Source organism: Lissotriton helveticus, chromosome 9 (genome assembly GCF_964261635.1).
Source record: "Lissotriton helveticus chromosome 9, aLisHel1.1, whole genome shotgun sequence".
In the NCBI taxonomy this organism is placed as follows: domain Eukaryota; kingdom Metazoa; phylum Chordata; class Amphibia; order Caudata; family Salamandridae; genus Lissotriton; species Lissotriton helveticus.
The window spans coordinates 1,278,325,102-1,278,351,818 of NC_136070.1; the positions used below are offsets into that span (position 1 = coordinate 1,278,325,102).

Below are 26,717 nucleotides of genomic sequence, written 5' to 3' on the forward strand. Positions count from 1 at the left end.
AGCTACATTTAATTGCAATATCTGACAGACATTATCCAGACTCAACACTGTACAACTGTTTGTTTTTAATTCAGCTAACTGAATGGCGTAAGCCAACAAAGTGACATGATGTTGAATTGTAAAAGAGGCAAAAAAAATCTGATCATCATGAGTGCTGATGAATGTCTTAAGCAGTGTAAAGCAATGTTTATTTATTTATAAGAATGGTTAAGAAAGATGGTATTTTTGCCACTTACCATCGGCTGCTGGTGTTCTCCGAAGCTTTGCAGTGAGATGTCGAGGATCCTCGCGGGTCTGGTGGGCTGACCTCATCTAACTGAGGAGTAAAAGAGTGGGACGGGGAGGTAAAGCCACTCTGTGGAGAGGAGGGGATTTGGGATGTTAACCCCTGTGAGCTTGGAATGTCCATATCTGGAATAGTAGCACTGCTGTTTTGACGGGTGGGAGTCCCAGAACATCGCATTAACTCCCCTCCAGAGCAAGACGTGCCGTCTTTAGCCTCCTGTTTCCGCTTCCGATACTCTAACAGAGAAACCTACAAAGTAGCACAAATAGATGGAATGTAAAGCGTGGCAAAAAAAATAATGATTCAAGGTATATGTTCACAGTAGTAGGAAGGAGAATTCTACAGGAAGGTGAGGAATAACCACAAACTTCACTGCAGCTAGAGTCATTAAATCCAAGCAACTCAAACTGTGCAACTCAATTACAACCTAGGGTAATACGGTAGAAGTAAATGATTGTGTTCTAGAATAAACACAACCCGTATCGGGAAGCCCCTCCATCCACAAACATGCAGCTCTTCAATCAGAGTGAAAACAATACGATTTGTTAATATGATTCAACAGGACTTCAACACATTTATGTAAAGTGTTTCAATATCTGGAAGCATCCTTGTGAACCTGTAGATTTTAAACAGAAGTAACCATGCCCACCTATTGTTGGATGCACTTTTCTAATGACAATCTCAAATAAACATTCCCATACGGCCTTTGCTATTTGTTACTCCATATTTTATTGTGTCATCCCATGGTAAAGTTTGTTCCCAGTATTGGTCCATGTCAAAAGTTTATTTTCACATTCCAAAAACTTGGGTATATGTATTGGGATGCTGAATATATAGAGAATATCTATCATATGGTTTTACAAAATACAGAACAAAAATCTTCTGGAATGTCAAAATAAACTTGTGATATGACCTTACACTGCAAACTCGGTAACAAAGAAGATATTGGAATGTTTATTTGTCTTTTTTTATCATAAAAGTAGCATTCTGCAATAGGTGTGCACAGTTACTCCTATATAAAACATACAGGTCCATGCTGCATGAATGAGGTGTTGGGCCAAGGCCCAACCGGAGCACCAGTGGGAATCCTAAAATGGTAAACAACGCAGTGAATAATCAAAGGAAATTAATTCTTCCGGTCAGGAGTGCTCACGCCAGAGGGACATTTTAGTGGAAGGTAGAATCGCCACACTGACCGTGAACACAAGGAAGGGCTAGCTCACCATGAAGACTATTTACAGCTTCCACTAGGGAGACCTTGGTAACTTAAAGGAGTTCACAGCAGAAAGTGAAACAGTGTAAACAAGACAAGACATAAAACCCAACTCTGTGATTCCTGTGCATCCACAGACTGCTTTCTCACTTTGCCCTCCGTTCCACCACCATGTGCAATGTTCAACTCTTCCGTATGCTTCTAGCCTACTACGCCCCCTCTGTCCACAACCAGCACTTCTGGGCAGTGCCCTAATTGATCTCTCGGTTACCACTATCTATGCTGTGACAAGTCTGTCTGCCTACAGTTTACAGACAGTTTTTCATTCTACCGCCAGGGGCACTGTGCTAACTCCTCTGTGTGCCCCCTAACCACCCATACACTATTATAACTTCTACTACTTGCGCTGTGCCAACCGTGGGCTTCCTACCACTCTCACACAGCTTTTACTGCTACCAAAAATGGACACTTTGCCAACTCCGATGTGTGCCACCTGACCACTCATACACTGTTCATACCTTCGACTACTAACGCTGTGCCAACTCACTGTAGGAAGATGGCTCCGTATATACTATGCCAAAGTAAGGTATAGTGTGCACAGAGTCCAATGGGTCCACAAAAGGTAGGCAGAGGCTAAAGTAGATCCTACTAAAAGCTCTATTTGTGCTAGTGGCGTTGATCAGTAAGGCTTGTCAGAGGGCAGTGTTAAGCATTTGTTGTACACACTCCGGCAAGAAAGGATTTCACACACTCAATGACCAAAACCCAACACGAATGGTTTGTAAAAATATGGCTGATACTTTTATGGCAAGAACCAAAGATACTTTGTTGCAGGTAAGTAGAGTTTTTAAATGGGCAATACTTTACAATGCAGTAATTGAATACTTAGTGCAGGACTTCAGTAAGATAAATACACATTTTAGAAATAGCAATTCTTTGCAGATCAAGAAAAGCATATACTTGGTGCAATATCTCAAATAAGCAATGTTATCCTACGGGAGGGAAACAATGCGGTTTTGTAGTCAAGTACACAACTTACAATTCCAGTCTTCGAGGTTTGAGGTCAGCATAGAGCAAGGTTCAGGTGAGCACAAACACTCCACCACCAGTGGCACAGGGGCAGCCGGGTGCGGAGGGCAAATCCTGAGTTAGGGCCCAATGTTAACCAATGCACACCGGAGGTGCTTGAAGACACGTTGCTTGCAGGTAAGTAAAGCGACTGCTGGGTTCAAGCTTCAGACGTTTAGGCATGCACGGGGGGCACAAGGCAGCACTGAGCATACACCCCCAGCGGTACAGGGGGCAGCCGGGTGCAGCAGGCAAACATTGTGTTGGGTGTCCAATGCATGTCAATGGAGGAACTCTGTTTTGGAAACAGGCTGCCGCCGTCAAACTGGAGGCCACACGAAGGACGCCAGTGACAGTAGAGGTAAGTTAGGAAGCTGTGGGTCACAGGGACACAGTTGGTCAAGCACCCCAAGGCCCAGGGGCTTCAGGTGCAGGGGATTATTTTGATGTCTGGTTCGTCTTACCAGAGCCGGTCGCAGAAAACCTTAGAATGTTTACTGCAAGCGTCGTCGTGGAGTCCAGGAGGGGTCAGTCAACGCTAGGCATAGACTCAGGATCGCTGGGGAACCTTTCCTGGACTGGTGGCCCAGCTTGAACTCAGGCCGGAGGCGTCCGGTACAGAGTGGTCAGGAATTGCAGTTCTGGAAGACACCAGAGTCCTTTGTTTTGGTTTCTTGGAGACAGATCCGCTGTCCTCAGCAGTTCTAATCTTTTTCGAAGGCAGGGGTTTTGGAAGTTGATGGCTGCAGGACGGGTGCCGTTTTCTATGCAGAATCTGGAAAGCTGCAGACAGGCCAGAAAAGCTGGGGCCAAGTAAGTGGGTGTTTTCAGTCCTCTCTGCATGGAGTCTTTTTCATTCTCTATCATCTTAGGTCGGCAGGAACTTAGGATTCATTTTTAGGGGTGCCCCTAAATACTCAATTTAGGGGTGTTGCAGGGAATGGAAGGTTTACCTTTATTTATTTATTTATTTATTTTAACGACTTGTAGAGCGCCTGGTGACCCGAAGGCATCCCCGCGCTGTAATGATTTTGATATCCAGATGAGATGGAGGAGAAAAAAAGAAGAAAAGAAGAGAAAGGGGGGGACGTTATTTCGGAAATAGAAGTGTTTTCAATTTTTTTCTAAAAATAAGATAGCTGGGTTCCAGTCTGAGGGTACGGGGGAGTGAGTTCCATCCGGTGGAAGCTTTCACAGAGAAGCGTCGGCCTCCAGTGCGTGTCTTTTTGAATTTGGGGATGTTGGCTAGATGTTCATTCTCGGACCGCAGGGATCTGGGAGCTATATAAGGAGTTACCAGGTCGCTGAGAATCGGAGGGCCAGCTCCATTACTACCGCTTTTGTATGTCCTCTCCCTTTGGGCAGGGGGCATTACCCTAATCTTACTGGCTAAAATCCTCCAAAACAAAACGGAAGATTTTCAAAGGAGGAGCGTCACTTCAGTCAGACACCTTAGGGGTGGCCCTGGCTGAGAGTGGACACACCTTTCCTGCTTACTAATTTTCCCACCAACCTTTCTACCAAAAGTAGGGCTTGGTCAGGGGGGGGCGGGTATCTCCAGTAGCTGGCGAGACCCTGGTCAGCATAACAAAGGGCAGGAAGAATTTGAGGTTCATTACCCTTCATACCAGTCCTACTGGAGGGTACCTGTAGAGCACCTCCACCCAGAGCAGGCCTGGTTTCTGACCCACAAGAACACAAGGCTCCCACCTCAGAAACCTGTCTACCTGTCTAGAAGTGACAGGTTAGTGCAGACCAGTCAAGCACACACTAGTGGTTTGGTAGGTTTTCAGGGGCCCTCAAGTGCATTTTTTAATTAAACCAACACTAAAATCAGTGTGGGCTCATTAATCTGAGATGTTTGGTACCAAACATCTTGAGATTCGGTGAAACCATCACGGAGCTGAGGAACTCGTATTGACAAGCTCACAGTCCATGTAATCAGCATGGGTTGACTACCCACGTATAACAATGTGTATTTGTAAAGCGCACGTTCACCCAGAGGTATCTTGGCGCTGACTAACAGATGTTTATTGTTACCCAACTCAATGGTACCCAACAATAATCTCTAAGAATGGACTTGGACACTATAGGGGCATTTCTGCTCATGCACTTATGCCCTCACAAGAGGTATGGTGCACCATGCCCTAAGGCTGAAAGCCTGCTGTAGGGGTGACTTACCTATGCCTCCTGCAGTGCTGGCAGGCCTGGCACACAGGGATGTGTGCCAGGCTGACTTCACATTTACCTGCACCAAAACACGCAGGCTGCAGTGGCAGTGTGCATGTGTTTGGTGTGGGGTCTCTTAAGGTGGCATTATACATGCTGCAGCCCTTAAAGACACTCTCTGGTCTCAATGTCCTTGGTACCACTGGTACCTTTTACAAAGAACTGCCAAATGTGGGCTTCTTAACACCCACAAAATGGATAGATACTGCCAACTCTGCTGTGTGCCCCCTCAACACCCATGGAATATGCTATTTACCAGTATGCATCTGTTCTTGGCATGTAGGGCTGCTGACATTCATATCTTAGCATTAGATCGCCGCCTAGTGTTGGGTCCGGATGATTGCACATTGTTGTCCTGGAAGAGTGTTCGAAGTTTCACGAGATAGGTGGCTCCTCCCCTGGACTACAGTGCGCATGGGCATCCTCTCCATGCTCAGATTGTTTTTCGCCATTGTGGCAGAGATGGAGTATGATACAGTAAGTGATGACCATGCTTGTGAATAATTCTGAGTGCTACAGCTGCGACAGGCACCGGGGAGGAGGGTGGGCGATATAAATGTCAGCAGCCCTACATGCCAAGAACAGATGCATACTGGTAAGTAGCATATTCCGTTCGAGGCATGTGGGCTGCTGAATTTATATCTATGCATAGAATAAATAGTAGTACCCTCCCTAGCGGCGGTTGCCCGTGCCAGCTGCAGCAGTCTGAAAAAGAGTTCTGAGAACAGCTTGACCTACAGCAGCTTGCTGTTTGGAGTGTACATCCACGCAGTAGTGTTTGGTGAATGTGTGTATGGTGGTCCATGTGGCTGCTCTACAGATATCCTCTAGAGGAATGTTACCCAGGAAAGCCATGGATGCCCCTAACTTGCGTGTGGAATGAGCTCTTGGGGGAACTGTTAATGTGCGTTTAGCCTTTTGACAACAGATCTGTATGCACTTAACAATCCATCTGGCTATACCTGATTTTGAAATTGGGTTGCCCTTGTGCTGTGGAGAGAAGGCAACAAACAGTTGTTTAGTTTTCCTGAAATCTTTAGTCCTGTCTATGTAATACAGGAGAGCCCTTTTAACATCTAGTGTGTGTAGTGCTCTGCATGCTACTGAATCAGGATTTGGGAAGAATACTGGTAGTTCAATAGTTTGGTTAATGTGGAACTGTGACACTACCTTAGGCATAAATTTAGGGTTGGTACGCAGCACCACCCTATTAGCATGAATCTGAATGAAAGGCTCCTGAATAGTGAGGGCTTGCAGCTCACTAACCCGTCTGAGCGACGTGATCGCCACCAGAAAAGCCACTTTCCATGTGAGAAATTGAATCTCACAAGAGTGAAGAGGTTCAAATGGTGGACCCATGAGCCTGGTGAGGACTATGATGAGGTTCCAGACAGGCGAAGGCGGGTGTCTTGGAGGAATGACTCTTGAGTCCCTCCATAAAAGCTTTAATGGCCGGCACTCTGAAAAGGGAGAGGTGCTGGCTATTTTGAAGATAAGCGGCCATTGCAGTTAAATGTATCCTGATGGAACTATACGCTAGATTGCATCTGTATAGGTGCAGCAAGTAACATATAATGTTTTACGTTGATGCATCCAGCGGATTTATGTAATTATTGGAACAATAGATGACAAAACGCTTCCATTTTGCCGCATAGCATGCCCTGGTGGTAGGTCGTTTAGCCTCCTTGATGATGTCCATACAGTCAGGGGGCAGGTTTAGGTAGCCAAACTCTATGACCTCAGGAGCCAGATTGCAAGGCTTAACTGTAGCGGATCTGGGTGCTGAATGTCTCCATGGCTCTGAGTGAGGAGCCTGGGTGTGAGTTTGAGACGCTGGTGGGGCACCACTGAAAGTTCTAGGAACGTGGTGTACCAGGCTTGCCTCGCCCACGTTGGAGCAACTAGGATGAGTGTCATGGAGTGCTGCCTCAGTTTGCGCGCCACTAGCGGTATGAGTGGTGCCGGAGGAAAAGTGTACGCAAATCTGTTTGACCAGTTCATCCATATCGCATTGCCCTGAGACTGCGGGTGTGGGAACCTGGCGGCGAAGGTGTGACATTTTGCGTTTTCTGGTGTTGCGAAGAGGTCTATCTCTGGATGACCCCACTGCTGGAAATATGGTTAGAGCACCGAGGGATGTATCTCCCACTCGTGCATCTGATGGCTGTGTCTGCTGAGCAGGTCCGCTATCTGGTTGTCCTTGCCTGGGAGGTGTTCCGCCATGAGGAACATGTTCCTCTGAATGGCCCACTTCCACATGCACTGTGCTAGGTGGGACAACTGTGGAGAGTGCGTCCCTCCCTGCTTTTGAATGTAATACATTGCAGTCATGTCCGTCCGGAAAAGCACGACTTTGTTGCAGAGATGCAACTTGAATGCCTTCATCGCCATGAAGATTGCTATCAATTCCAGGAGGTTGATGTGCAACCGTTTCTGCTGTGTGGTCCACAGCCCCTGCACAGTATAACGGAGGACATGAGCTCCCCAGCCCTGGAGAGATGCATCCGCTGTTAGCACCACCTATGGTACAGGCTCCTGGAACGGTCATCCCCTGCAAAGGTTTTGTGTGTTCCACCAATGCAGAGAGTTGTATGCACGGCCGGTCACCAACACTAGGTCTTTCAGCTGTCCGTGAGCCTGGTTAACTGGCGTGCTAAGCATTCCTGAAGCGGACGCATGTGTAGTCTCGCGTGAGGGACTATAAAGATGCAGGAGGCCATCATGCCTATCAGTTGCATGAACACTTGCGCTGGGAGTGAGTGTTGTGGCCTGAATTTTCGAATCAGCACCTGCATGCTGTTGACTCTCGCTGAGTTTGGTCGCGCTGTGGCAGTGAGAGTGTTTATTTCCACGCCTAGTTACTGTTGTACAGGGGCGGGTTGAAGATGAGACTTTGGGTAATTGAGTGAAAATCCTAGACTGTGTAGGAGGTGAATTGTGCGGGACATGTGGCTGGCACACTGCTGGGCCGATTTTGCTTGGACAAGCCAGTCGTCTAGATACGGATAGACATGGATGTGTTGTCTCCGAAGATGCGCGGCCACTGTCGCCAAGCATTTGGTAAACACCCTGGAGGCAGTAGCGACCCCGAAAGGCAGGACCTTGAACTGGTAATGCTGGTTGTTGATGGTGAACCTGAGATATTTCCTGTGACTGGGGTGCATGGGAATGTGGAAATAGGCATCCTTCAGATCTAGGGTTGCTAGGAAATCCCCCTGACTGAGCAGCGGCAGAACTTGCTGTAAAGTGAGCATGTGAAAGTGTTCTGATAGGATGTATTGGTTTAGGGGTCTGAGGTCTAGAATGGGCCTGAGAGACCCGTCCTTTTTTGGGATTAAGAAGTACAGTGAATACACCCCTGTACCCTGTTGGTCTAAAGGCACAAGTTCTATGGCCCCTTTTTGCAGCATGCAGAGTACTTCGTGCTGCAATAAGTGCATGTGCTCTGCGGACATAGGACGGTGCCTTGGGGGTATGTTGGGTGGAGTGGAGGTTAATTCTAGACAATAGCCGTGTTGTATAAGTTGTCTCACCCACCTGTCCGTGGTAATGCTTTCCCAGACTGGGAGGAACTGCTGAAGCATTCCCCTGACCGGTGTGGTATGGTCGGGGGGCAGTGACAAGACGTCACTGTTTGTTAGTGGCGGAGGATCTGGCATTATTATTTCCACGTCCTCTGCCTTTGGTGCTGTTTCCACGATATCCACCCCTATTGTTTTTGTTGTAGGTGGATTGTGTGCCTCCCTTGGTGTATTGGGCTTGTTGCAACGCTTGACCTCTATAAGCTCCCCTGTTACCGGAGCAACGAAAGGAACTGCCCCAGAACTGTTGAGACTGCAGAGCTCCCATGGATTTTGCAGTTTTAGTGTCTTTTTTAATCTTCTCTAGAGTGGTGTCCACCTCTGGACCAAACAGGAAGTCATGGTTAACTGGTTGATTAAGTAGAGTAGTTTGGATTTCTGACTTGAAACCAGAGATGCGGAGCCAGGCATGCCTTCTGAGCATTACGCTAGTGTTTATGGCCCTAGCCGCTGTATCAGCTGCATCCAACGCACACTTAATGGACGCGTTGGAGATCAACTTCCCTTCCTGTATAAGCATTTCTGCTCCCTCCTTATAAGCATCTGGCAGGTGTTGCAGGAGCTGCTCTAACGTGTCATAGTGGGCCCTGTCATATCTTGCTAACAGGGCCTGTGTATTGGAGATCCTCCAAATATTAGCTGCTTGTGCTGCTATACGCTTCCCAGAAGCTTCCAAGATCTTGGATTCTTTTTCCGGAGGAGGAGCATCACCAGTTGTTTGAGAGTTTGCTCTTTTACGAGCATTAGCCACCACTAAGGAGTCCAAGGGGATTTGGCCTCTGATATACGCAGGGTCCACTGGCGCAGGCCGGTACTTCCGTTCAATCCTGGGGTTCACCACCCTTGCTTTAGTGGGCTCCTTAAAAATGTTGCTTGCATGTTTGAGCACACCCTTGAGCATAGGCAGAGTCTTTAACAGATCTTTCTGATGTTGAGAACGTATCAAAGAGAAAGTCTTCCTCCACAGGGTCAGCGTGCATGTCAACATCATGGTTAAGGGCTGCCCTTTCAATAAGTGTGTTAAACGTAGCAGTATCTTCAGCAGGCAAAGTTTTCACTGCATTTGACTGAGTGTCAGGGGTGGTGTGTGGTTCATCAGGGTCAACAGTGTGAGCCCATGGCTGGGACTCATCCTGATCTGTGTCAATGGGATAGTTAAACTGGTCCTCATTGTCCCCTTCCTCCACATCCTCAGTGACAGGTGTGGGAGAGTAGGCATAGTCCTGCCCATAGGGCTGTATGGGTTCAAAAAGTGTAGGAGAGGTCGTAGAGTCCCTCTTTTTCTTTAGTGGTATCTTGTAAGACTCCGTGGGAGTTTCAGGCCTGATTTTATGTTTATAAACGGTGAGTCGACCTGAAGCGGAGTCGATGTACAATTTTGACTGTTCGTCATAGGACGGTGGTTGGAACAGAACGTCTTCCGTCCGAGGCTGGGTGGGTGCATATCCTGTTGTGGACTTGGATGAGTCAGCAGCCTTTGGGAGATGGACAGTTTTAGGCCGTGCCGTGGGTGGCAGGCCATATTTTATCGGCGCCGTAAGCATAGGAGATGAGCCTACTTGCTTGGAAGTCTTGGTCTTTGAGCCGACTGACTCCGACAGGTCCGTGGGATTGTGGCTTTTTGTCGACTCGGGCCGTTGCTGCGTAGCAGGTACGCTTGTGTGCTTCGACGATGTCTGTTCCTTTGGGCCGAGTTTGGATTTCGTCTCAAAGGCCTTGACTAACTGCGGCTTCTGAATCTTCGGTTCGATGGCTTTTTGTGCCTTGAGTCCCTTGGAAGAGTCGCCATCTTTGGAGCCGGACGTCGACGTGAGCGTGACGTGTTTAACTGCAGACACGGGCTTCGTCGCTCCGATCTTCGGGTGGACGCCCCATGTCGACCCCGAGGGGTCGAGTACACGTTTCGACTTGGTAGGTTCCGAAGTCGTCGAGCCGACCACTTTCGGTTTCGTTTTAGTGTCTGTATGTTTCGGTTTTTGTTTGTCCACTGATTGTGGGCGTTCGACCAATAGCTCATTAGAAATGTTCTTAGTCGGGCCTCGAAGCGGGACTACAGAACTTGTATGAAGATCTTGGCTAAGGCCTTCCGGTGATGGCCCGACCTGAGCCGTGGAAGAGTCTGTATGAGGCCCTGCTACTGCAGTTGGGCCTAGCTCCTCGCTTGAGTCGTCGTCGACGGCTCCGAGAGGTTGTACGCAGTCTCCTACCTCGACGATGTCTTCATCATGGACGTAGAGTTCTTCCTCGTCCTCATTGTATGGTGAGTCTTGCTCCGATGCGGGATCCGAGTGCTGAACAGGATTCTCTTCTTGTACACCCTCCTTGCCGTCACCCCCGAAGATGTTTTCTGGATCGGGTGCCGACTCCCGCGCTGACTGTCGAGCCGCGCGTCGAAGACGAAGAGTTTTCTTCGATCTGAATTTTGAACAGGCCATGCAGCTGGCCTCGTCGTGGTCCGGTGATAGACATTTATTGCACACCGGGTGCACATCGATGTGAGGGTATTTTGAGTTGCAAACGGGGCAGCGCTTGAATGGACTCCGTTCCATCGTCGATGGGCCTTTGGTGTCGAAAGGCAATCAGTCTTCGACGTCGTGTTCCAAGAAACTCGAAACAAGTAGAAGGCACCGAACGAAAGACAATACCGACGCCCCGAAGGCCTTTTGGCCTTGAGAAAGAGTATTTATATATATTCCGAACTTGAGTTAAGAAGGTACATCCGAACCCAATGGCGGAAAAAATCAATCTGAGCATGGAGAGGATGCCCATGCGCACTGTAGTCCAGGGGAGGAGCCACCTATCTCGTGATACTTCGAACACTCTTCCAGGACAACTATGTGCAATCATCCGGACCCAACACTAGGCGGCGATCTATGCATAGATATAAATTCAGCAGCCCACATGCCTCGAACATACTGTTACACCTACTACGTACACTGTGCCAACTGTGGGCTTCCTACCACTTACACACAGATTTTACTGCTACCACAATGGACAATGTGCTAACTCTGACTCACATATGGCTGTGTCCGAACTGGGGTGGCGTGGTGAGCAAAAAGACGATGTCTAAAACCCAAATCTGTAACTGGGAGTGAATGTTTGACTTGTTCAGCATTCAGTGCATCATTTGTTGCTGTACCACCTTTTGCCCCAAGTTGGCAGGGTGTGCCATGACGTGGGTCCCGTGCTCACTGTGCCACAGGACTCAATATAGCCTGGGTGATGAGGGGTGATATGCCAAAACCGGTCCCAGGAGGTTTGTTTCTGGTCCAGGCAGGACCTGGCTTGGCAGTTCGGGCTGGACTGCTCCCATGGGGAGCAGAGTCCATGCTGATTTGCCCATGGGTGGGTCCAAACTGGGGTGGCGTGGTGAGCATTAAACCAAAGGATTAAATCCAGATCATTTACTTGGGGTGAATGCATTCGAACCCTCATTTCTTCTTTTTGCTTCCCCTTAACCACCCATACACTGTTATACCTTTATACTACTAAAGTTGTGCCAACTGTGGTCTTCCTACCACTCACACTGCTTTTAAAGCTACCACAATGGACACTGTGCCAACTGTTTTGTACGCCTTCTGAACGGCAAGACCCTTGGTCTGGCTGCTACCACTATGTGCTCTGTCATCCCAGAAACTATCACAAGCTAAGACACAAATAAGTTAAAGTATGCTCGGGAGTTTGAACATGCAGGGGAAAATATGTACTTTTATAAGGAAAAGCTAATCACTACTGCAACTGGTACCTATGTTAAGGTGGGAAAACAAAGAGTACAGTTCTTGGATTTTTTTTCAGGATTCCACTGGTGATCTAACTTAAGAATACACTTGTTACCTTCGGTAAAGCAATATCTGGTAAAGACGGGATCTAGCCACAGATGCCTTACCTGTGAATTCTACCCATGCACCAGACTGGATCCGGAAATTGTTTTGCAACCGAATGTCTGCAATTTGATAGAGGGCATCAAGCGACTCCGTGGCGACGTCGTCCACCTGATGTGATGTCGGTGGAGTCCTTATAAGCTCTCCCCGGACGTCGGTTTCTTTTTTGACTATTTTCCATGGCACAAAAGAGAGCCACTTACAGAAACTACCTATGGAAACAGTATGCCCACAAAGAGACCTCTTTATGTCAAAACAATTACCAAGTCCTAATGATGGGCATTAGAATACCCAGAAGGAATCTTGTAGATAAAAGGAAAAACCAGTTCACAAAACGGGGAGGATCGAAAAGGAATCTGCAGCTAGATCCAGTCTCTACCACATAAGGCTTTACCAAAGGTAAGAAACTTAATCATCTGATACAGACATCTAGCTACAGATTCCTTACTTTTGAATTAGATACCCAAGCAATGCCGCCCCTGGAGGAGGGTCTGCAAACTGGTCCCACTAAAGATCACTAAATAGGACTAGCCAGTCTGCGAGATCGAGTGACTGGGCTGTCTACGAATGCAGAAATGTAGAAGGGAGACGTCCCACCAGAAGGACTATGGAAAACCCATAGGGAACTGAAATCCCCAAATCATGAAAAAGCATGGAGAAATGTCACCCGTGGTAGTGGAAGAAAGAAGTGTCGGAAAAGAACACTTCATAGCAGCACAATACTTCACACTTCTCCCAATGGTAACCGGACCATTAGTGGACGAGGCTGCAGGCCAAGGACAACAGCCAAAGCCACGGAGCCAGAGCTCCTCACCGAAGAAACAAGAATGTGAGTTAAACCTGCTCTGAGAAACGCAAGAAAAAGGGGCGAGATCGCAGAACACATCCCCGATGTAGAGAACAGCAATCAATGCTTCAATAGAAGCACTACGAAACAATGAGTAGTGGAAAAAACCACTCATGGTCAGAGCAAACACTTCTAGAGAGAAGTGAGCCCTCTAAGACTAACATAGAAGTCACAGAGGATGGGCAAACAAATGCATAGGCCCAAGCAAAGGCCTTACAAGGACACAAGGAAAGGTGTAGCGAAGTTAAGCATAGATGCAAACCCTCTATAGAAACGCAGCATAGAATGACTTACAATATATACACATATATAAATAGATGCATACAATATATACATCTATGAATACACATATATAAAACACACACACAAGTGTATACAATATATCATATAAATGTATAAAAGACATACCTAAGAAAGGTGTATATATAATTATACAGACATCGGTTAAGGACCGGAGCGGTGACAACGGCAAAGTAATAATTATAGATATATTAGGACGAGCTGACAAAGAGCCACACGGTACTGTATAAGAGGATAGAGGGCGTGGAAGATAACATACTTCTTAAAATTAATGGCAATCGATTCACATGCTTTGCATACTCCTGCCATCTGTGTTGGGTCCGGATGTTTGCAAGTTGTTTTTCTGCGAAGAAGTCTTTCATAGTCCCGCGGTAAGGTGACTCCTCCTTTCGGTGATAATGCACATGGGCATAGACTCCATTGTTAGATTGTTTTCTCGCAAGAGGGTCAAAATGGAGTAAATAAGTGTCATATATAGATGTCCATGCGTATAAATGTATAATGAACTGCAACAACTACAGGTACCCGGGGAGGCAGGTGAGTATGTGAATCTACAGCTCTACATGCCAAGAACAGATGCTTACTGGGTAAGTAACATTCGGTCGAGGTATGAGTGCCCGTAGCGGGCTTAGCCCAAGAGCCTAACAAATTATCATATGGCTTCACAGTAGGGGAGCACAGGCTCAACTCCAGTTTGGCTGTGATGAAGCACCCCAATTAATGGGTCGAATGACAACTCCACAGAAAGGAGAAGAAGTTCCAGAATCACAGCTGCCCTCCTCAGAAGCACGAGGACGGGGAAAATTCAAGCCTGCTAGCCTCACCCATCTCAGTTGGCCAACTAACCTTTAGAGTAGGCTTGACAGTATCAAACTTGGGGTGAATAAACCCCATTTATTCTCTTTCTCCATCCAACCTGTTCTTCCCGAGGAAAAACACTAGGGGCTCTTCAGAAGGAGGAAAGGTGTCAGAGGCTTACTGCACCACCAGCACTGTCACTGATGCCACCCGGCATCGATGTGACGAGGCATTGGAAAGGAGAGAAGTAGCATCAATTTGCACCACCGAAGTTGACAACGGAGCGGGCTGATTGGACACTGGCGTTGCAGGTGGGAACCCCCAACAGCTGTGCACAGAAGCAGTCACGGATCCAACTACAGATCCAGAGGGCCTAACTGAAGCCGAGGGAGACCCTGCCGGCATGGATTCAGTCAAGGCTCTGGGTTCCTGCCAACCAGGTACCTAGGGAACATGTTCTTCCCATAAACTGTACTGCAAAACCCAATTGGAAACTCTGCCCACATGTAAAATCCTTGTAAAAGGTTCCTTAGGGACCAAGGGCACTGTGACGAGGTAACGCCTCTAAGGGCTGCAGCTCTTATTGTGCCATCCTCAGGGGCCCTATATATTTACACACACAGCCATTGCAGGCTGCGTGTTTTGGTGCATGAGCCCTGTACCTCTAAAGTGTCTTAATCCATTCTTAGAAACTGAAAGTGCAGTGCACCCATAAAGAGTATATGGTATGAGAGACTGTCATTATGAACTCCACACCACCATAATTGCCTAAAACTGAATGCGGAGAAAACGGAGGTTATGACCTTTGGTAACATCTCTCCGGAATGGTCCCTGACTTGGTGGCCGACTCAGATGGGTCCTCTTCCGGTCCCAGTCGCAAAGGTCAGGAATCTTGGAGTGATCTTTGATAAACAACTATCATTCAAACATCATGTAAACAAGGTTGTTTCAGCTGCCTTCTTTACGCTGAAAAAGATCAAAAAACTGCTACCGTACTTACCAGCATCAGCTGGAAAAACCCTAATTTCCACCTTGGTGTTTTCCAAGCTTGATTATGGAAATGCCCTCTTTTTCAACACTCATAAATATATTCTGAACAAGCTCCAATCTGTTCAAAATATGGCAGCCAGAATCCTTCTCAACATTCCAAGGCGCCAGTCCACCTCGGCAGCTATACGCCATCTTCATTGGCTAAGAGTGGAGAGCAGGATTAAATTTAAGGCCTTATGCATTGCCTATAAGGCCATTCATCATACTGGCCCAAAGTTTTTAAAGGAGGCATTTCAGGTACATACCCCTATAAGGAACCTAAGATCAGCAGCTAGTTGTCTACTATCTGTTCCCCGAACAAGAACTGCCACCTGGGGAGACAGACGATTCTTGGTAGCAACTCCTAGATTGTGGAATTCTCTCCCTCCTCATATCAAAACTGCCCCCACTCTCATCTGTTTCCGTAAGGTCTTGAAGACTTGGCTCTTCAACCAATAAGTTTGTGTGCTGATTACCGTATCCTAGAGTATCTTCTGCGCCTAGACACCCTCGGGTATTAGCTGCGCAATAAAAATCCTATAAATAAATAAATAAATAATGGCTTTAATGAAAACTGGGACGTTTGGTATCAGATTTCTCAACACATTAAATCCACACTGATGCCAGTGTGGGAATTAATGAAAAATGCACTTAGGGAGCATCTTAGAGATGCCGACTGAACCCAACTATGTGTCCTTGTTGAGTGGCTGCTTCCAGCTGCCACCACCAGACATGTTTCTGGACCCATGGGTCAGGAGCCTGCCGCTCTCGGGGTCCTGAAAAAAAGCACATTCTGGGTCGAGGTGCCAAGCCCCCTCCCCCAGGACAGGCTGGGTCCACTAAGGGGAAGCTTCAAAGGCCTGCCGCCTTTGTGAGCTACCTCAGCCATTTGCTGCACCCAGCAACTGGCCCCCATCGGTTCTAACTCCCACGTTGAGCAGGAGAATCAGCGGGGAAACCAAGTTAGGAGGAGAGGTGTGGCCACCTTTGCCAACCCTGCCCCTCAGGTGGGGGAGGCGAGGTGAAGCCCAACTCTTACACCCCGCCATCATGAAGATGGGGAACCAACCAACCAGAGTGAGGCTCATGCCGCCCTCCCACTGGAGGGTGGCATAATAGGAGGTGTACCCACCCTAAGGAAGGAACCCATTTGGCCCAACCTGTAATGAACCTAAACATAGTATTTAGGGGCAGCCCTGAACCCTGCCTCCTCAGACAAGAAGGAGGAGGATTGAAGAGCTGTGCTAAAGGAAGAAGAGGAGATCAACTGACCTGGCCCCAGCACGACTGGCCTGTCCCGACCTACAGCGAAATCCCGGTGTGCCCTGCAGCCAGCAGCCCCCAAGAATCCAGAGGACCTGCCCTTCCTTCCCCAACCAGACTGTCTCCCTTGAGCACTGGATTTGCTCACCAACAGATTCTGGCTCCGGCCAAATCCGCGAGTCTGCACCCTCTGCACCCAACGCCCATGGCCTCAGAGTGCCCCAACACCACGAGGCGGCCTCCCTGGCGATCCAGATCTGGTGATCCCTGGCCTACCTCAAGTCTCCAACTGACACCTGCAGCCCCTTTCTGGAGGATCCACCCGACCGTGACCGGAGCCGTTAAGAAAAACCAGACGCCAAAAGACACCCCTGCACCCGATGTCACAGCCTTGGGTGGCCCAACCGACGGTGTCCTGGAATCCCAACTAACCTCTCCAACCGGTGGTCACGTCCAGAAGATCTCCTTCCCCAAGCCTGCAATGTTTGTTGCAACTGGAGAATCCCCACTGAAAACTACCGGGCACCCGGTGCCATTACAGCACCCTGCACCTGGCCACCCCTGTGCCGCTGTAGGTGTACTTTGGGTGCTAAATCGGATCCCCCTTTGCTCTTTGCCGAAGTTCAGGAGCTTTGATCCCATAACCTTGTGGCCTGCTCGTGAGCAGCCACCAACCGGAAGCCTCTTATCCCCCATTGGATAACATTGGGCCTCAGCACTCTGCACCCGGCCCGCCCTAGTGCCGCTGAGGGTGTAACAAGAGTGCATCCTTGACCCTTGGGGAACCCTTATTCTAACCCCAGAAAACCAACTCCCAGACCTAAGTACTTACCGTTAAACTGATAACCATAGTACTGCGTTGACTGCTAATCTTGTGAAAATTGTTCCAAGGTTGGAGTTGGATTATTTGAAACCTTTAGATACTGCATATGTACAAAAACTGATTTACTTACCTTTTATCTAGGAAATGTCCCAGTGAGCTATCTAGGCATATCACACGGAGTAGAAAAAGTAACGTAAAAAGTAATCTGAAAAGTAGCCTACAAAGTAATCACAATAGTAACTGAAAAGTGATTTTAACTGTTGACTCACCTATAACAAACTAATTGCATTCTACTGCATTTTAACTGTATACAATTGCATTATTCTTGCAAAGTCTTCTTTCACTTCCCTGCACCAGGCCTGGCTTGTTTCTAGAAATAAAATACAACTAAATAATATTTTGTATACAAATTGGTCTGAGCTCAGTCTGAGTGTGTGACATTTCTTGCCCGAATGTGTACAATAAATGCTTAACACTGCCCTCTGATAAAGCCTTATTGCTCACCCTTACTACCGCAAATAAAGAGTAAGGTGTCTACTTTTACCTCTGCCTACCTTTGGGGTTCCACTGGACTCTGCGCACACTATACCTTACTTGGGTATAGTATATACAGAGCCAGCTTCCTACAACATCCCTAAAATGAACTAAAAAGCCCGTCACAAAAATGCATGTGTACATTATCTTAATGGAGTAAAAGAGATCTAGCTTCAAACGCTTCAGCTGGTTGGCAATGTTTAGCCAAAACAGTATGTTATTTGGCAGGGGCTGGATGATACTGTATGGGGGAGGTGAACTTTACATTAAAAATATGAAAGCCAATGGAAAGAGCAATCCTTAGGCCCCCATCTACGCCCTGTGCCTCTGCATCCGTTGGCTACTAGACATTCCCCCCACTGCTGACCACTCATGCAGGAAGAAATGCAAGTCCAAAGAGACCAGAAAGGCCTGCTGGATTATCCAGAACTGCAACCCACTCTGCTTATCCTTAAATGAGCTCACCTCACCCCTGCTCCCTCCTACTTCCATTTATTAATATCAAGCTTCCTCTATACCACTGGCTGGCTCCCCGGCCCCTTCCATCATCGTCCAGTCACTGTTCCTGCTGTCATTTGCAGGACACCATTATTTGATTCATCAATCCCAGTGCACCGTTATTCTGAATGCTTCTTTCCATTCATACTTTCATCGGTCTCAATTTATAAAAATGGTTACACTAAAAATCTCAACTTTAATATGCAACGGTAGGAATGAAATGCCAAATAAATGTTTGAAAAAGAAAAGAGTGACCACACTGCATGTAGGTTTGGTGGCAGCTTAAACTCTGCACTCCAGCAACTAATACTTGCCTTCTTCCTCTGCGGCGGGTTTTGTGGAGAAGCTTTCACTCCTTCGCAGGGTCTTTCGCTGCTGGGCGACATGGATTCTTGTGCGGTTTCCTTTAGAAATCCCTGCCCAAGTCTGCTAAAATACCCCTCAACAGGAGAGCCACAATACAGTGCTTCCGACTGCGAAGGCTTGGTCTCACCTCCCCGCAAAGGTCCATCTGCTCGTGGGGCAGCGTTCAAAGGGGAGTAGGCATACATTAAATTAAACTCTGTCCGGAAAGTCTGATCCGAGCACCGTAGAGGCGTCTGTCCTTCCCCACTCTTGACAAGGAAGCCAGTTTCTGAAGGGGTGTTGCTGATGTACGGAAGAGGCGTGCTTGGGGACTGAGAAGGTAGTTCTATGACAACAGTGGTGTGGGGAGATGGGTTTTCAGGGCAGCCAAGAGCGCTGGGGTCCACATATCCAGCCTTCGATGTATCTGCATCAGTCTGTAGGCAAGGCTGTGTGGCATGGGATAGGGAAGGTGTTAAAGCAGGAACAAGGAAGCGATGAAATCAAGGAGAAAAAGGGAATGAGAAAAAGAAAAAAACACATTAATGCCTTACAACGAATGGTAGGAATGGCAAAGCAACACAAAACGCAGCTTCTTGCATTTAGCACCTCATCCATGAAGTATATATAACAGGTTTGTCTTGGGTGAAATCTTTAGAGGGGTCATCCGGTGAGCGAGATCACAATACATCTCAATGCTCTAAGCTGGGACAAAGCAACTTTTTCGAACACCAATTGTTGATGATTGTTAGAAATGCAGGACTGGTGACAGGGAGCAGTTTTTGGCACTATACTGGATGCCCCTTTAAATTGAAATTATTGCACCTACCTAACCTGCACCCTGGACTTCTCAGACTAAGTTTAAAACAAGACCAAATATGTTTTATTGCTGAATCTAAATTGTATTACCAGTACAGTTAGCACCACTAGAGTATTTCTGCAGTCGAGGGACAATGTGCTTTCTTGGGCTGAGTGGTCATTTTGTGTCTGCATGAAGATGTACCCGCTTCACTAGCTTTATTAATTTTGGAGTGGGAGGGAGAACGCACAACAAACACAAAGCAGCTTTATTTGTTACGGCAGTGCATGCATTTTAAAAGCGGGGCGGTTAAAAATCTAACCAAGAGACAGGCAGCTCTAGTCTATCCCTACCTTAAAAGAGCTTGCTGGCTGAGCAGGGTGAGATATATGAAAGTAATGTGTTTAGCACTTACTTCCAACATTTCAGGAGAAATGTGCTGCTCAGTTCAAGTCTCTAATAACTCAAATGTGGAAGAGAGGTCCACACAGACCTGACGTAGGAACACATGCCTTCTGTGGCTGCCAGCACAGAAAGGAGGCCTGGGCTGCAGTGACTCCTATCAAGAATGTGGGTCAATCACTGCGTACCCCACCACCACAACAGACTGGCTGGAATATCCAAGTCCAGACTTCATTTTTTCACTACTAAGCATTATACAAATAACAAAACATGGATTAGAAACTTCCATAAAAGAACTAGTAATACAGTGCTTAAATGACAAAAAAATTAGCTAATCAAGGTTTTCTTGCATTTAACTTTGGAAACAAGATGCAATCTGAGCAGAAGGGATTAGAAACCATCTCCAACTACAGATATCCTGCAAATAAAGTATTCAATATAACAAATCCTGCTTTAGAGCAGTCATGTTTCCACCCTCCTCAATAATCAACCAATACTATGTTTATAGGCAAGAGGCAAAGGGACCTGACTGCGTACCACTTACAGCAACTATTAGATGACCCACAAATGAAACCATGTGCAGGAGCCGCTCTATGCACAAGGACTGTGTTTACTGCTCCTCTGCCACCACGCTGATTCGGGAACACCAGCACGCTGAGTGCTCTTCAGACCCATGCCACCAATTTCGCCATCAAAGTCAAATAGAATAACCAATGCTTGCACTTGGCACGACTGGCTGATTAAGAGTTTTTATACTAGGGTGCTGCTTCAACTTCTCCATCACAGCACCTAAATCAGCCCTTTCATTTTACCAGTTGAGAACGAGAGCATTCAGCAAATGGAACCCCACAGTAAACTAGATTTACTCTACTCTCTTTTCATTAAATGCTCAATGTGCCATCCAACTTTAAATCCGTGTAATGGATCTATAGTAGGTTAAATCATTTTCAATGTAATTGAGGAAAGTTTGGAATGGTAACAAACACATTGGGTAAAGAAACAATGTGGAGTACAAGTTCTACAAAGTTTAATTTGATTTGCAATTTTGGACAGTAATTGAGAATCAAATACTTCAAAAGCTGATTGGGTTAGGATCACTGAAGCTGGAAGACTTCACACATGTAGCAAAAGGATGAACGAGTAAAGGAAATCATTTAAGTTTTCACTCGATGAGTGCATTCGATTCACCACTGGTAAAAAAACATAACATTATCGACCTACCCGACGTCTGGGGATGAAGGCAGGAATTCCAAATACGAGAAAACCTCTTAAAAGTGAAAAGTACTGTGGAGCGTTTTACGTCCTGATTATATAATTGATAATCGCATGATCTCAGACAGGCATGGCCACGGTAACCACCAGCATCACTCCAGCCATACTTGATGGACACCTCGGGATACCCAGCAACTTGTTATACATAATGCTCATCTTCATCCATATCCACATATTCAGCGTTGAGATGTTCTCTAGGGGAAGGCATCATCGTACATTCGCAGAGGAAGATGACCGAGATTGAGAAGGCCCGGGTAAAAGAGGATGCCATCAACTAGGGGGTACTCCTTAAGGCTCAGGGGTTGAAAAGATGCTACCTGGACAATCACTATAGACACTAAGAATACTTCAAAGAGTGAGCACCAAACACTGAGGCAATCTCTCAAGCTGCATCAATCATGCACTACAAGACAAAATGTGGCTTTTGAATGGCAGTACCACATCTAGGCATTGACCTCCTAGCAACTCTTCTTTCACAAAATGATCCTATTGAGGGTCATTTATGATCTGCAAGGCTAGCAAAACCTAAAGGTGTCTGGGAGCCATCAAGGTTAAAGCCAGGGAGTCATAATTTAGAGCAGGAGAGCTTTCTTGTGTAATCAATCAAATCTTCAACAGTCTATGGGGAGCCCATTACACCAAAGAACCCCTACTACTGATGTGAAGCTTACCACTAATAGAGATGGTGGGACCTGCATGGACATTCGGCAGAAGCATTTCACTTATGTCCAGCAATATGTTCATTTTTTTATTGAAGTCCTAGAATCTCGTGACACCAACATACCTGGAATCCCAACAATCTGGCCAACAATGGCCAGAAACAGTGGTGGAATCTACTTCAGATAAAAAATTAGCACACTACCATTTAGCGAAGATGTATAAATAACAGATCTTCGTGCAATCACCTGCTCTTCTAATACCAAATATGTAACAAGGACATATCTGGGAGTTTTTAATGTATTTGGAAGCTCAAGATTTGCATCTCCAACTGTCAATCATTTGTGGGAAGAGGCAGCAATGCATACATGGACCATGGCAGCCAACCAACAGATGGTCCATTACTCCCAGAGTTGCGTGCAAGCCAAATATCTTCCACCCACACTTGAAAAGGGCTTGTCAAGTTCAGGAGTGGGTGGAGTGGGAGCACAGCTGGGTGCCATTTGTGTAAGTGTGAACTCTATTCCTAGTGCAGCCAACGGGTCTTGAAGAGGTTTCATACAGATGTTACCATCGCTGGGGATGTGAGGCAGTCCAGATTCACTTCACATGCAAGATACCACCAAAGGTGTTCTAGTTGAGAGAAAGGATTCAAACCACCAACACGTGACGTTCAAAATGTCAACAACCTTCTGCAAGCTATTAGTTAAGATATAATGGTCTGTGGTTTGGAATTCAGTAATGCTGAATCAATCGCACCAAAAGTGCTGCTTTCCCTAGGCCTGCAGTTTTTTTAACTGCAAAATGAGCCATGTCCAAAAAAGGTTGCAAGGGTGCCCCAGAACAAGACTGCAAGTCGAGACTGTGAGATCAACTGAACCTTTATATGCCACAAAGGCCTGCCTGAATATAACCAAAGGGCTACGAGAGACTTCCTTAGAAGAAAAGCAAGTTACACACATCCGGGTCCAACCCTAGATGGCAGAAGTATGCACAGCATATGAGTCTACAGCACTATCTGCCACAAACAGATGCTTACATGGTAACATTTTCCGTTTGTGGTATGTGTCGCTGCAGATACACATGCGGTGCATCAACTGTAAAGCAGTCCTAATAGTGGTGGCTTAGCCAGAGGATGTTGCAGAAATCTGGAAAAGTGTATGTAGGCCATCCTGGCCACCTCCATCTTGCTGTCTGGCCAAAATGTGCACTCAGTTCTATTTAGTGAAGGGATGTGAGGTAGGACAGGTGGCTGCTTTGCAGAGATCAGCTAGTGTTATTTTACCGAGAAAGACATGGAAGCCCCAGTTTCCGAGTGGTATGAGGTTTAGGAGGGACAGGAAGGGCTCCTTTAGCTTTGGCATAACAGGTTTGTATATATTTGACTAACCAACAGGCTATTTCTGCTTTGGAATTTGCTCGTCCCTTGTGAGGCTTGGAGTATGGCACAAACAGTTGTTGGGTCTTAAGAAATGGTTTTGTTCCATCAATATAGTACACAAATGCTCTTTTATCAAAAGTATGTAAGGCACTTCCTGTTACAGATTCTAGTTTTCGAAAGAAGACTGTCAGTTCAATTGTGTAATTAAGGAGGAAACTAGATACCCCTTTTGGAACTAATTTCGGATTGGTTCCCAGTAACACTTGATCTTGGAAAAAAAGGCTCTAATAAAGTGAAAGCGTGTATCTCACCGACTCGTCATAGGAAAGTGCTGGCTACTAGGAAGTCCACCTTCCAAGATAGGAACTGCAAGAGGTTCAATGGGGGACTCAGAATCCCAGTGAGGACACTGTTTAAGTTCCAAAGTTGAAAAGTTTCAGCACTCCGTCCATCGTCTTGTTGTGTTTGCTATGTCTGCCTAAATGGCAACAGGTATGCCCAGACATGGAACCCTTACTCGCGGTCACTGGATTCAAGATAGCCTGGCTAATGTTGGTTGATACCCTGTAACCAATCACAGGATGCTTGTTTCCTATCCACGGAGAACGTGGTCTGTCAGTTTGGCTGGACTGTTCCCATAAGGAGCAGGGTCAAGATGAATTTGTATATGGCTGGGCCCAAACGGGGTGGCATAGAGTTAGCAGCAGAAAGATGGATTAAACCCAGATATCTTGACCTGGGGGGGAAGGGGGGTGAGTGGTTGAAAAGTTTCAGCACTGCGTCCATCATCTTGTTGTGTTTGCGATGTTCCAAACTGGAACTGGGGGCCCCCTGGGAGGAATAACTTGAGGCCTTCCATGAACGCTTTAATAACAGGTATTCTAAATGACGAAACCTGTTTTTCCGGTAGCTAGGCAGCCACAGCAGCCAAGTGTAATCCGATTGAGGTATAGCAAGACCTGACTTCTGCAATTGTAGAAGGTAATAAACAATATATTTTACTTGTGATGTTAGAGATGTGTGTTTTGGGAGGTCGCAGTGTACAAAACGCTTCCATTTAACTTAGTTTACCAGGTCCTAGTGGTGGGTCTGCACTCTTCTTTAAGAATTGACATACGCTCTTCTGATTGGTTGAAGTAACCAAATTTTAAAGCTTCAGGAGCCAGATTGCAAGATTGATTTCCTGAAGATTCAGATGTCAGAGTGCCTTGGTTTTGTATGTGAAGCTCTAGCTTGTTGGGGAGCTTCTTGTGTGGGACTTGACAGTTATAGTACTGTGAGGCACCAAGGTTGACGGTTCCAGGTTGGTGCTACCAAAATGATCGTGACAGATGTCTATCTGAGCCTCCTCACCACTAACGGTAGGAGTGGGAGAAGCAGAAAGGCATAAGCAAACATTCTGAACAAACTCACTCATCCATAGCGCATTGCCCAGAGACCACAGGTGTGGCAGCCTGGCGGTGAACCTTGGGCATTTTGTGTTTTTGTCAGTGGTGAACAAATCAGTTTGTGGGAACCACCAACCGTGACAGGACATGTGTAGGACTTAGGGGTGCTGTTCTAACTTGTGAACTTGATGATGCATCCCGTGGGCAGATCTGTTTAGATGGTTGTCCACCCCAGGAATGAGCTGGATTGACTCCGATGGACTTGCCACCTCCAGATGCTCTATGCTAGTCTGGACGGCTGCATTGTGTCCCATTTTTTCTGTAAATAAAACATGGCAGTCATGTTGTCTGTGCGTATCAGGACGGTATTGTTCTGAATGAGGGTGTGAAAAGCTTTGAGTGCAAGCTGGATGGCTAAAGGCTCCAGCTGACTGATATGATGCATTCGCTGTGCAGGATTCCACGAGCGTTGAGATGATTTAGATGGATTCCCCAACCTGTGAGGGCTGAGTCTGTAGTGATTGTCCCTTTCGGAACTGGGTCCAGGTAGGGCCCCCTCTGCAACAAGCCGTTTGTATTCCACCACTACAGAGCGCGATGAATGCAGCCCCACTGCAACATGGATCTTGGAGACGACCCTCCACTGAAGACCACTGTGCCCCTAGGCACTCGTGTAGACGACCCTCCACGGAAGACCACTATGCCACTAGGCACTCTTGTAGACGACCCTCCACTGAAGACCACTATGCCACTAGGCACTCTTGTAGCAGGTAAGTAAAGCAAGGGGCGTAAATGCGCCCCAAACCAAATGCACAGCGAAGTATGCTCCATTAGCAAACGTAATGTCATTTAAACCGCTTAAAACTGCTTCTTCAATTCTTTTACTCCTCTTCTTAATGTACTCGTAATTTCATCTCCCCACACAACAACATTCGCCTATTTTCCAAGTTTCAACTATTGTAATTGCCAAAATGAAGTGTGTTTTTTCAATTGCATTATGGGTTATGTAAGATTTACCTGGGCAACAGTTTGAGTTCATCATAATGGCGAGTTAAATCTGTACAGCTGTGTAAACAGGGGGATATATAAGCCGCAAGGGAACGTGGGAGGTTCAATGATTTTCGACGTTTTGAAACAAGAATGGGAGGCTTTTAAACTTTACTGGCAGGTACGCATTTTTACAAGAGCGATGAGCATTGTTAGCTAAAAATGTAGCACGATGGAAATGAGAGATTCAACTGTAAAAGGCAACTGGTAGTAAGAATTGCAGCTCTACTGTTTGTTTAGAACAACAGCTGTCAGCCTAATAAAGGGAGGGAGAGCAAACATGCAGATAGGTATTTCTGTTGATAAAATCGAGGGATGAACTAAGAAATGTGAAGGGGAGTTTTTTAGGATTTCACTAAGTGCTGCATGCGATGAAATTGAAGGTTGGGTTAAACTGTTAATTGTATTAGAACTAGAATAATTCAATATGCAGTAACATGTATGATGAATTCTGATTGGCTGTTATTTACTTGTTGTTTACAGTGACCCCCGAAGAAGGGCATGTTCCTGCCCGAAATGCATTGGGTTTTACCTAATAAACACTGCCACTAGACGAACTTTGCATCAGTCATGTTCTTTGAAAGGTCCGATTGGGCACAACTGAACAGTAGAAACTTGGAAAATAGGCGAATGTTGTCGTGTGGGGAGATGAAATTACGAGTACATAAAGAAGAGGAGTAAAAGAATTGAAGAAGCAGTTTTAAGCGGTTTAAATGACATTACGTTTGCTAATGGAGCATACTTCGCTGTGCATTTGGTTTGGGGCGCATTTACGCCCCTTGCTTTACTTACGTTCATTCTTAGGTGCCAAATGGGCAAGGCACCTTTGCCATTCTGCACGCAAATTCGAAGAAATGTGAAAGAGGAACGAAATACGGTGAAAGAGGAACGAATTACGGTAAAACCAGGAGTGCATCCCTTTATCTGAACAGTTAGCACTCTTGTAGCAGGAGCATGTGGAGCTGGGCACGAGGGACTATTGCTATGCAGGATGCCATCATCCCTAGTAGGCGCATTACGTTTGTGACAGTTACCCGTCGATGTGGCTGAAAAAGAGAGCATGTTTTGAAAAGCTT

General features: G+C 46.5%; 1 protein-coding gene across 8 annotated transcripts in view; it reads right to left on the reverse strand.

The window, feature by feature from the left end:
• SETD5 (SET domain containing 5) overlaps positions 1 to 26,717 on the reverse strand; it is a 259,618-nt gene that overhangs the window by 25,545 nt on the left and 207,356 nt on the right. For all 8 annotated transcript variants that reach the window (XM_078661865.1, XM_078661863.1, XM_078661860.1 and 5 more), the window contains 2 exons: positions 18,665 to 19,144; positions 237 to 535 (listed from right to left, as the gene is read on the reverse strand). In XM_078661865.1, coding sequence (XP_078517991.1) covers positions 237 to 535; positions 18,665 to 19,144 — 779 coding nt within the window. The remainder of the gene's footprint in view (positions 1 to 236; positions 536 to 18,664; positions 19,145 to 26,717) is intronic.